Source organism: Ammodytes marinus (genome assembly GCF_949987685.1).
Source record: "Ammodytes marinus genome assembly, chromosome: 10".
NCBI lineage: Eukaryota > Metazoa > Chordata > Actinopteri > Uranoscopiformes > Ammodytidae > Ammodytes > Ammodytes marinus.
Genome location: NC_137214.1, coordinates 10,397,808 through 10,410,568, shown reverse-complemented (window position 1 = coordinate 10,410,568; position 12,761 = coordinate 10,397,808). Strand labels below are relative to the sequence as shown.

Sequence of the window (12,761 nt, the reverse complement as noted above, 5' to 3'; positions counted from 1 at the left end):
ATTACATTACATGCCTCCCTCAACGTCACCACACACACACACACACACACACACACACACACACACACACACACACACACTCAATATCCTATTAAGAGGACAGTGCTCTTATCTCCAGAGAGGCTTCATCCCACTAAGTTAAGTCCATTACTCCCCTCTTCTTAAATCACACCTCCTCTACTCTCCTCTACTCTCCTCTGCTTCTCCTCTCCTTCTCTATTTGTACACCACCAAGTCAGGTGTTAAAACACTGTTTCATCAAAACCACATTAACCCCGGGAGAGAGACTAAGATAAAGATTCATGGGGCCTCTCGTTGTGCTGACAGTGACTTGGGGGAGGTCATCCATTTCCTTGGCTTTCTCTCTCTCTCTCTCTCTCTCTCTCTCTCTCTCTCTCTCTCTCTCTCTCTCTCTCTCTCTCTCTCTCTCTCTCTCTCTCTCTCTCTATCTATCTATCTCTGGCTTCCTCCCCAGACAGCTAATTCAATATGTTGAGAACAGGACAGAGCGCTGTTCCTTTTGTCAACAAATTGCATTAAGCAACATTAGCAGCACTACCGAAGAGGTGACAGGGAGGAAATGATGGAGTTTGAACATGAGAAATGAAAGTGCTGCCAAGATAAAGCTAAGCCTGTGTGTGGTGAATGACATACAGGACAGCTTTATGCACAGTCATGCTCTCCCCCTGACAAAAACACCCTGTCATCATCTGACAAACAGAATTTACATAACTCATTTCAGTTTTCACTATTCCTGTTGGAAGGATCTTGTAATTGGATGTTTTTCCCCCAAATAGTCCAGAACCATTTCTTGCCTCTAATTTACCTGAAATGAGATTTATACTGCTAAATTACATTCCGACATAGTCCATCTTGCTTTTTGCATTCCATTATAGGTTGGTACAGCAGTGTATAATATAATGTCACACCATACAATGTAATGGTGTCTACATGTCTGTCTACTGCATAATGGACACATCTGTTCATGGAAGATAAATGACCAATCCTGTCTCAGCAAATAGTTCACTTAATCATCTTGGTGAAGAAAGTTCAATACTGAAAGTGTTTGGTGTAGGTTGTAATTACATACTTGCAACACAGTTATAACATACATATACAGCCTGTAAATAATGTCTTCCTGCTTAAGTTTAATTTAATTGTAAAGATGTTCCCCAGTTAGTCCATAAAGTTAAGCAGATTTGATTTTGGTGGAAAGCGGTCCTGACTTTTATCCAATGGGTTAGGGTTATGTTGCCTTTTCTTTAAGCCTTCAATGCCTGGTCACTGCCTATGTCTTCTAAACTCCAGCCTTTTTTTACAGTGCAAGTTGGAGTTCCAAAACTGCCTGTCTGGGAAGACAATCTCGGCAAAATGTGATGGGTTGTGTCCCTGTTTGCCTGGTCGGGAGCTCATCAAATCACCACATCAGACTGAAAGGACTTGTGAGTAATGTCGCTATCTGTGCAAATAAGAAAAGTTCTGTTTAGATGACTAGCTAGCTTTTTGGCTTCGCATCCTTCTAACTGCACACACACAACAGCATCTTTGGACCTGGGTAAAATTATTTATAATGGATGCAGTCACATACTCTTTGTTTCAATCTGTATCCCTCTGTACATTTCATCTGTCGTGAGTTTGTCAGGCAATAAATACACAGTAAAAGCTAAACCTGGGCCAGTCAAACCTAATTCATCTTTTTCTAGCGATATGACTGTGTGGATGGATGGATGGATGGATGGATGGATGTATACATGCGAATGCCTGGATGTGTAGATAGAGATGGCAAGGTGGGATGGATAGACAAAGGCAATAAATGTGCAGACAAAGCGAAAAAAGTCAGTATTCTGAGCAATTTTCAGGTTCAGGTGAATGCCTCAGAAACACACCGTCACAACTTCTCCACACACACACACACACACACACACACACACACACACACACACACACACACACACACATACACAAAAAATAAAAACTTTCACAGGCAATTCATCAAATTTCCCGGTTATTCACAGTGTTTCCATTTCTTTCCTGTCACCTCTTCCCTTGCTCATGTCATTTTCTTCCCCCCTCCCATCCCTTCACATCACCCCTCCACTCGCATTATGACAGCTACAGAGAGCAGTGACGGAGCGAGGGTTTGTGTCTTATTGTTTGTCATGAAAATAGGATTTCAGTAGATGGATGGAGAGATTTCAGAGGAGAAATGCAATCTAAAGGAAAGCAGCACGGAATAGGATGGATTGTTATGGTTACAGACTTTCTCTCCCACAGATGGGGGAAGCAGTGGGGTGGTTTTACTTTGCGTATATGTGTGTGCCTTTGTTCTTCCGATTTCTATCTATCTATCTATCTATTTATCTATCTATCTATCTATCTATCTATCTATCTATCTATCTATCTATCTATCTATCTATCTATCTATCTATCTATCTATCTATCTATCTATCTATCTATCTATCTATCTATCTATCTATCTATCTATCTATCTATCTATCTATCTATCTATCTATCTATCTATCTATCTATCTATCTATCTATCTATCTATCTATCTATCTATCTATCCATCTATTCATCCATACATCCATCAATCTAGCAAATGTTTGGACATATATATTTGGACATCGCCTAACCCTAATACACAAACAAACACATTCTTACCCTGAAAGGTCTTTTGTAATGACTCCCTGATAGGAAAGCATTAATAGGAATCCAGAGGCTCATTAGAAACATTTAGTACTAAAGAAAAGTGATAATTAACGACAGCTTTTCTCTTTATCTCACACTGCCCTTCTTTAGTTTGTGACTGAATGATGGAGTGAGAAGAGAGCAAGTGATGCCGTGACAGCGAAGCGTTTTATCAACTTGATTGCTGTCTAATTAATTCAGCTCAATCTTTTGTTCAATAAAAAACTATGATTATGCGTTTGGTTTGCTGAGAGCACGGCTCTGTGAGTGCAAAGAGGGGATGAGTTTGTGTGGAGGGAAAGACAATCTATTTCCAGATCTTGAACAGTATTTTCGCTCTAGGATGTGGCTCTTTACTCTTAGTTTATTGTTTAAAAACGTAGTATTGCCTGCTATTTCCATATGAACTATCTCTCTCTCTCTCTCTCTCTCTCTCTGTCTGTCTTTCTCTCTCTCTCTCTCTCTCTCTCTCTCTCTCTGGCTCTACCTTAGTCTCGTGAACGTCACTGTATTTTGTCACAGTACAGCCTGTCCGCAGACACATCGGTGAGAAAGCAGGTCCACATGTTTGTGCATTCGGAGGTGGCAATTTTTGCAGTGAAGTGTGAGTGTTAGAGTGATAGAATTTCTCATTAGATCGGCAACAGAAAATGGTAAACAGATGGACGTGGCAGTGAGTGAGGAAAGTCATGTGTCAGACCGGGGTTCCTATGGTAACGTGCAGCAGTTTGCTATGTGCCATCACTCCTCTATGTTTACGAATAGCAACCGGTTATTGGGTTTCAACAGTCACTCCAGACTGGTAAACAGCTACATCATCAACTGCAGTTCCATGAGAATCATTTTTATAGTACACAGTATTGTTGTGTTCTACAGCATTGATTGCAAAGGTTGCTTACACTGGATCTCTCTAATATCATAAGGTGTTCTCACTGAGTAAATGTACCTTTAGAGATGGGACAATAAATGCTGATACATTATAGTTGCTATTTATACATTTTGTCTGTGTAACTTTAAACATTCATATCACAATAGCTGGTATAGAGCACATACACACACACACACAAAGGTGAAGATCAGTGGGAGCCTCAGTTTGAGTCCAGTCATATTGAAAAGTGTTAGAGACAAGTAAATCCATACATAGTTCAAATGTTTTGACATATTTCAAAACAAATTTTGGTTCAGTTTTGAGACATTCCCAGTCACCGCATGAAATGTCATCTTGAGCCAGAATACCAAGATGATATGTTTTCCTGTTTGACAGTTGTAAAAAAACAAAAAGTAGATGGAATAGAAAAATAAATGAAAAGGTGCAAATAATGAATGAATTGTTAGTTTGTGTGTGTGTGTGTGTGTCTGTCTGTCTGTCTGTCTGTCTGTGTGTGTGTGTGTGTATGTGTGTCTGTGTGTGTGGAGGGCAGGTGAGGCAAGTTTTGCGGTGACTTGACAGTAGGAGAAGTAAGCTATACACTGACAGAGTTAAGCTCATCAACGTAGCAGTGCGCTTTAATGAGATTATTTATATAAAGCAAAGGTAATCATATAGAGGTTTTGTTAGACGTCCATACGTAGTGTATTGTTGTATTTCCTCGCAGCGTGTTAATGGCTTTGCTGATGCCATTGAGCTTGATGAGCTTTGTTATTTTCATATACATTATTATCTCTAGCAGTCTCTGGGTCATTCAATTCAGTTAATTCATGCCTCTATGTTGGGTAAATGTCAGTCAGTCTATTTAGCTGAGTTTAATTTAAAGCACATTCATATCCGTGACATGGTGGTACAAACAGTACCAGTAATACAGTAGTTAAGGCACAGGAAGATGAAAATATGAACACATTTTACGGTTAATAAGCATTATATTTTATACCATACTCTTATCTGTGATTTTAGAGCAGATAGTCAGCCTAATTTAAAACACCTGTATATGCTTGACTGATAACGATGTGGCCAAGACTGTGCTCACAAAAACGTCCTCATTTCACCTTCATATTTCTTCATATTTATCCATTTCTTCATATTTGTATGGGTGAATATACTGTATGTCTTTCCATCTGTTTCTCACTCTTGGGTTTGATTGGTAATGGTAGATGGTAGGCCTACGAAGTGTTTGCTGTAGCATACTGTTTATTTGAAGTGCAGGGTAAATATGATTTGTTTCTAATTGAAGAGGCAGAGAGGAAGACTTCAAATAGCATACTTGTCGAGCACATTTGCCTCAACCACAATAATAACCTTATATATTCAGTTTCAGTGGGTGTGTGGGGGACATGTCACATCTCTCCCTCACTCTCCCATCTCTATCTGTTGCTCATTTATTTTCCATCTCAACCTTCTACTTTTGCAGATTACTATGTTAAAGTTCCACCGCTACGTTTCGTCTCTCTCACATTTCTTCCCTCTCTTTTAATCATTAAAGGACTGTGAGGAATGCTTATTTTAATATTACAAATAGAGTTGAACCCTTTTATTTAGGGTCAAATTGGTAAATATGGATCCTGCAAAGCATCTACAATATTATGAAAGTCAAAGACAAAAGACAAAAACTGTGTGGAACTGGAACATTTTTAAACGACAAAACCACTATAAAAGGTTATTTGTTACATTTGTGCGATATTTATTGATAAGATCTTCCTTGATTATTGAATTAATCACAATGATATGTTCAGACAATTCATGGCTCTTTGCCTGTTTGTCAGCAAAAGTGAACAAATGTACACAGAGGAACAAGAAAACAAGCTGACACAAAGCAATGCTGCTGGTGATCATGTGTTATAGGGCCAAAGTCAGTGCTGGTTATGGTCAATGAGATTTTATTGAAACAATTATGGTTCATTTTCTCACAGCTACACTGTCTAACAAAGACATTGACAAAAACAAATGGGAACTGTTAGAGGCCAGACGGGCTAAACCCCACCGCTAAATTAAATTGTTCCTGGTAATTCTGTCTCAAAACTCCACAGGGAGCGTACAGGAGGACAGATTGTGCTGCCCACTCTTCTGACTCCACACTTCCTATCCTCTACTAACACAAGCCAATTGATCAGGGATTTTCTCTTGAGGGCCGACCTGAGTGAAGGGTCCCTGCAGAGATACAGTATACTCTTCCAAAAAAGAGTAGTTACTCTTTTTAAAACAGTAACTACTTTTTTTAAAACAGTAACTACTCTTTTTGGAAGAGTAACTACTCTTTTTCGGAACAGTAACTACTCTTTTTTGTGTACCTTATTGTAAAGTGTTACCAAATAATAAAACAATGCTCAATGCGGACCTGGCGCAATAAACATAGACTAATAGTAGAGAAAAAAAATGTTTTAATGAATTAGACGTTTATGTTTTCCACACACATGTGAGTTTATAGTACTACACATACAAAAAAACATCAACAACCCTGTGGCATTTCACAGATATCAAAGAAACAGATTTAATTTAACTCAGCAGAACCTCATCCAGAGTGGCTCCACCTGCTATAAAGGCGTTGCCAAAGTCCGCGCGTGTGAGAAACCATGGCTGTAATACAACACATTCTCTCTGCGAACCAACAGCCTCGCCGTGCGCGAAGCCAGACGGTTTACATAAATGCATACGTGCGTCGGCACTTCTCCCCACTGGACGTGCTATCAGACCGGGCCGTCCAGGCAAAGTAAAGGCTGCCCCGTGCGGAGATCCAACGGCTGATCACTCTGGTGTCTCCACACATCCAGAGCAACCCGCTGCAATTTTGCCTTCAGCCCGGAGATGCAGCTCCTGGCTGCGCTGCGTTTTTAGGAACATATCAACCCCTTCTGAGGTCCAACAACCCCAGCCCCTACCTCTTCACCACCGGTCACCAAGCACTGATCACTAAACCATAAACCCACAACCACCACACCACCCATATCAACTGTCAGGCCTGAAGACTGAAATAAATAAACAGAACCAGCAGATGTAGGCTACATGTAACGTCCTGCACACTATAATTTATTGCTGCAGTGTCCGGGTGCTTTACCTGAAAGTATGGCACTGGAATGTTAAGGAAGTATTGTTGCATACAGTATGTGGGAGTATAGTGTCCACGTTTCTGAGGTGACCATGTAACAAGTGGGAAATTAGCGGAAAAACATGCTGTGTTGAAAGGGCGCACAATACGCACACGTCATTAACCTAGCTTAGATAAATTACAAATTGCCTGGGACTTTTTGTTGCTATAGGTTTGACACTCTCATTTCAATGCAAAATTATCCACACAATACATGGTTGAAAAGGAAACCAACGTAGTTTATTGAAACCATATGGGGGAGGGGTTACTCCGCGCTGTCTTTACTGGGCGTCTGCATCACCTGCAACGAAGGGAGATTGATTAGTGAAACCTTCGCACTCTTCCTTTTTGTTTGGTTCTAGAACTCCTGCCACTTCTTCCTCACAGCACGCCAGTCACGCAGGCCACATGGGCTGGAGGGGGACATCTTTTCGGCTATGGCCTGCCTAACACGGTTCTTCACCGTGATGTTCTTTTTGCCCATTGTTCCCCCGAATAAAACTCCCCGGTGCTGCCAGACCTCGTCCGCTAAGACGGCCATCTCCTCCGCGGTAAACGACGGTGCCCGCTTGTTTCTTTTGCTGCCGGTTTCTTCTATTCACATGTGTGTGCCTATATCCACGGGTGTATATATGCGCTAATGGGCTTGATTACTACTTGGATACACTTGCTGCCACACACACACAGACACATATACACACACACACCCGCAACCACCCCCCCCCCCCCCCACACACACACACACACACACACACGCACACACACACTACGGGGCGCTGTGTGTGACTTATGCGCTGATAAAGAGGTGGGTGATTGATTTGCCTGGCATCGATTTATTCAGTGTTAGCACCACCGCGTTGGACAGCTCCCACTAAGAACCTTCTTTTGCTTCATCTTACGTGTTCTCCAAAGAAGGCACTTAAGATGGCATCTGGGAAACACCCGTATCTTAGCGCTCCTTCTTAGGCGAACCCTTCTTTCGAGCCTTCTTTGGTCCCAAAGAACGATCGAATCTGGGAAACGCGGCCAATGTTTTTTAACCATGGCACAGTCATATTATATGGCTCAGACTGTCACTATGACCAGCATAGGTTTTTAAAAACGGTTCACACTAGCATCAAGTTGTTCTGAGGATATTTGGAATTTGTGAAGGCTAAAACATCTCCCACAATGTAAAAACAGAGGTATCAAAAAATCAGTTGTAAAGTGGCTGTGAACCAAAGCCACCATTGTTAGTATCTTTATAAGAGCAAATACACGATTTACATCAATTAAACCAGCCCAGCTAATGTAAAAGGAAATGCAAACAGTTACTTTGTTTTTTGGATTCACTTCTTGGCGAACTGCTCCAAATATGTCTGCAAAATGCGTACCTTTGGATGTTTGGTTATTATATTATATTAATCTGCTGTGCATACAAGGAATATAATTAGCCTACTTGGAATATTGCATGAACAGTCCCAATTCATAACAGGGATTATCCTATTGTTAATAGTTACATTGTGTGAATACAGCATAAAACAAGTAGTTTGACATGCCTAAATTATCCAGACCCTAAAGTCATTACGGTTTAATGGGACAATTTAACAAACAAAGCCATGGTCAACGTTGCTAGTCATATATGTGTTTGTTCTACTTCGATAGGTCAAAATATCTACTGTGCAACTATCTACTATTCCCTTACAGCTGAGGTCTAAATAGACATAATACATGAATGTGGGGTTGCAGTTCCTTTTACTATATACTGTACAGTAATTGATATAGACGCAGATGTTCAGGAAACATTCAAAATTATTATATCCTTTTGTACTGGTCATTTATTATTATTTTGAAAAGTAGTGACACATTCCCTTTACAGTTATGAGGACTGTCTGTTGGTCATATCCGTTCCCTTGTCAATACTAAATAATCTTAGCGCTCCGGTTAACCCGATAAAAAAAGAAGCTAATTTCTGCAAAAATAGTCTCAATCTTAAGGTTAAAACTCAAACTGGTTCCCTCCTTGTCCCTTTCTCTTTTCTATCTCTACCTGTCTCCGTTGTCTGTGCGAGGCAGTGCATTACTGATCATTATCTGGGCTAACCTTAGCTCTCGGCCACTGAGATTGTTCTGGAGAGAGCTGATAGCTTTTGGGCAAAGCACATCAAACCTATACCCTTGTATCTTTTTAATGAATCTGACCTTCTATCCTCCTCATATCTCCTATCTGATGACTGTCTAAGCCCATTTCTTTCTCCCTCTGTTACCTTGTTAAGGAGTGTCACCTCACTCCACCTCCTCCCATCTCTGCTCTCTCTCTCTCTCTCTCTCTCTCTCTTTCTCTCTCTCTCTCTCCATCCGCCCTTTATCTTGATCTGATCAGACCCCCACTCCAGATGTCTCAAGGTGATCACCACCCACCAGCCAGTTCCTTACCTTTTTATATGGCAGACTTACTCGATCAAATAGAAATGATAAGGGGTGGCCTATGGACGGATTGAAAAGCCTGCCCTCTTGGAAATTCGTTTTTAAGTTTCTTTTGGGTATCAAAGTTATTTGGTGGCAGTTATGTTCATCCATGGCTATATCGCAAAAAGAAACTACTCATTACTGCTTTGGCATACTTTTATTGGTGCCAATTACCCAACAATGTATACCAATATACAGTGTTGGGAGTAACGCGTTACAGGAAGTAATGCATTACTGTAATGCATTACGTTTTGCTGTAACGCGGTAATGTAAGGCATTACAGCAAAAAAAATGGTAATATGTAACGCGGTACATAGCTCAGAAACGCGCGTTACAATGCATTTTAAACCCGAAATTGACTGGTTTGTTGTTTTTATACAAATTGTCCAACACCGCGAGTTTCGCAGAGGAGAAAAAAACCCACGCTAATGTTACTGCTAGAGGAGAAGAAAACTCGATTTGCTGCTACAATTGATTCCAAAGATGCGCGAGCCTACTGGCTTCCGTCTCACTGCCCAAGTTATTGAAAACTTTTGTGGTGTTTGGAGACTCTGACGTGAAAGCACGTATCAATCTGTGCTCAACAAGCAGCGTATGCTGCCGCGAGCCCCTCCCCGTCTAAGAGCACTAGGAGGCGGTCAGTCTCGGAGCAGCCCCTCGGAGGTGACACACCTCCGCGTCCAGGCTGCAAATGAATCGCGCTGTTGTTAGGTGCGAAATCGGAGATAGTGTGCCACGAAGCTATTTATGCTGAAGCGGTGTTGCTGGATTTAGGAGTTATTTAGAGATATGGCAAGCAAAAAGTTGACATAATGAGTGGATGCTTTGAATTAGCAAAGGAGATATATATTTAGGCTACTATTGTTATTATAAAATGTCACGCAAGAGAGACGATAAACAAACATAATGGGCTGTTATCATTTAGATTAGATGGCAAGATGATAAGGCAGATTATTTGGAACAACTAAAAAAGGCAAAAGTTGATGATGATGTGAACAACTTGTTTGTGCTTTTAAGTCGCCAGAACGCAAGAAACTCTTTGAGGCTCAATTTACTTGTTCAATCTACAGTAGTAGGCTCTAGCTCTATTGATATTAATATAGGCTAAATAAATACCTAAAGATACAGTATTTCTATTATAAAATGTATTGCACCATGAGCCATAAATGTGACCATTATATTATATAGCATAGGCCTACTTGTGTTAGCCTTAAGCCTAGCTCAGTCATTATGCCATACCATGTCACCTCCTTCTGTGTAATGAGCTGCATTGAACACAAGAAGATCTATTGAGAACACCAAATCCATATTTCATGTTATTTTGGTGAAAGTAATGCAAAAGTAATGTAAAAGTAGTGTAATGCCTTACAATTCAAAGACAGTAATATTGTAATGTAACTAACTACTTTGAAATGCCAGTAATAAGTAATAAATACCGCATTACGCTTTTGAAGTAACTTGCCCAACACTGCCAATATAGGCTAAAACAGTGCTCAAGTTGTAGCCCACATCATAACCCATTGAATCAATGGCAACATCTTAATTTGTATGTGTCTTTGGGTAGCCCACATTGTAAGACTATTTGTTGGCTGTCTGGTTCTGAGTTAACTGACATAAAAGACAGTAGAAGTAAGGAAGTGCGAGGTGAGAGGGCAGGAGGAAGGAAGAAAGGATGAAGGATAAAAAAGTAATTCCCAGCCAAGATTCAGTGTTTGATAGCTGATGCAGCGCTGATCGATTCTGTGTGAAAGCAGCCGGTTTCGTCTGGCTGGCTGACTACTATCACTGAAAAAGTTCACTGTCAAACGTTTTGTGATGGGTTGGACGTGAAGCCACACATCAGTTCTGCCATCTATAGCACTTTATCTGTGTCTCTGAGCACATGAGCATATCCACTGGAATAATTGGGAGGTAGCTGTTTTGGCTTAACGATACACGAGTATTAATATCTGAAGAAGAGAGACATTTTTTCTCATCGGATCTTGAGATCTGAAATAGCAACTTAACAGCCAAAGTCTTCTTACAATTCTATTATATGATCTTGAAGTTTTTTGTTACACTTAACATTCTTATATATGCTGCTAAACGCATATAATAGAAATTCCAGTTCTTCTTTTGTATGTGATTTGCAAAGTTGAGTCTTCAGTAGTTACAGGTGGTTGTCTGCTGAGTGTATACTCTTTATATTACACATCACAGTATTTTTTTCTTGTACCATTGTTGCTTGAGCCAGTCTGTTTTGCAGCATCACATACAGAAGAATGAGCCATTTGAAAAGCCTTGAAAATAGCTTTGAATTGAAGAGAAAGCCAAATTAATTAAAAACATGGCAAAATGAATATCTGCTACATTGAGCATAACATGAGATATGTCTACACAAGTTTAATTAATAACGGAAACGTTGTCACATGAATAATGGCGAAGGCCTTGCCTAATCAGTCGCACAAATTGTTCATTTAATGCTGTGGTTTCCAATCGTTTTTTTTTTGCTATAAAACCCTCTAAGATGAAGCAATGTCTAATACAGGCCCCTAACTATATGTTGCATTATATGTCTATTAGTTGTGAGCAGTTATATAGGGGTTTTTCCTTCTCAGGTTGTTGGTTGTTCCATTTTAGACATTTTTTAACACCTTGGGTGGTAAACTAACCATTTTTGTAAGAAGAAATCTAGGTATCATCATTCAAATGAGCCTTAGAATTTATCTTGTGACCCCTTGCAGTAATACCAAACCCCAGGGCCGGAAACCACTGCTTTGGTGCAAGATGAACAAATATGTTTTCTTTGGCCTGTACAGCGTGTTAATAGGCAGCAGTATATACCAGGGCTTTCACTGTAAGAACCAACATCACTTGTTGAGTCCCACATCAAACCCAGCTCTACCTTAGTATTGTAGTGTCATCTTTGTAACTGCCCATGGGAAGGCTTTGATGTTGGTTGTGTGTCTCATATTAATTTCTAATACTGTCTGACCTTGCTGTGGCCTGGAAAGAGAAAGAAAGAAAGAAAGAAAGAAAGAAAGAAAGAAAGAAAGAAAGAAAGAAAGAAAGAAAGAAAGAAAGAAAGAAAGAAAGAAAGAAAGAAAGAAAGAAAGAAAGAAAGAAAGAAAGAAAGAAAAGGTTAACAGGCCATTTTATCGCTTTGTGCTGTGCCCTGTTTCCTCCAGCCCCAGCTTCCTAACCCAGTGCCCAACAAAGGGGTCTCGTAACACAGGCAGCAGTGTTGGTGCCTGTCCAATACAATTGCTCGATGGTGTTTTGTGCCCCCAACGGAGCCTTCAAGGCAGCGCTGCCTCAAAAACCCAAACCCTAACTGTTGTGCCCCTAACATTGTCTTCCAGGCAGCGCTGCCTTGAAGGCTCCGTTGAGGGCACAAAAGACCAATCACCAATACAATTAGGGTCACATTGTGAGAGATAATAGAGGGGTGCATCGGGAGTCACGCAAAGTCTAAAAGATTTGAGAGGAAAATATGGAGAGAGCAGTGTAGTCCAAGGTGGGAAAAGCACAGGATACCACCTGAGGGAGTGGGTATCAAATGGAAATACAAACCCTCAAATCTTTGGCGTCTAGATGGATGTTAGAGCGAGATGGAAAATGAGGCACTCA

General features: G+C 40.5%; 1 protein-coding gene across 1 annotated transcript in view; it reads left to right on the top strand.

Moving 5' to 3' along the window:
* Nucleotides 1-12,761, top strand: part of LOC307256287 (testican-1-like) — a gene marked incomplete at its 5' end in the record, with an annotated part of 103,375 nt that overhangs the window by 83,188 nt on the left and 7,426 nt on the right. The window contains one exon of the mRNA XM_080035200.1: nucleotides 1,322-1,442. Coding sequence (XP_079891326.1) covers nucleotides 1,322-1,442 — 121 coding nt within the window. The remainder of the gene's footprint in view (nucleotides 1-1,321; nucleotides 1,443-12,761) is intronic.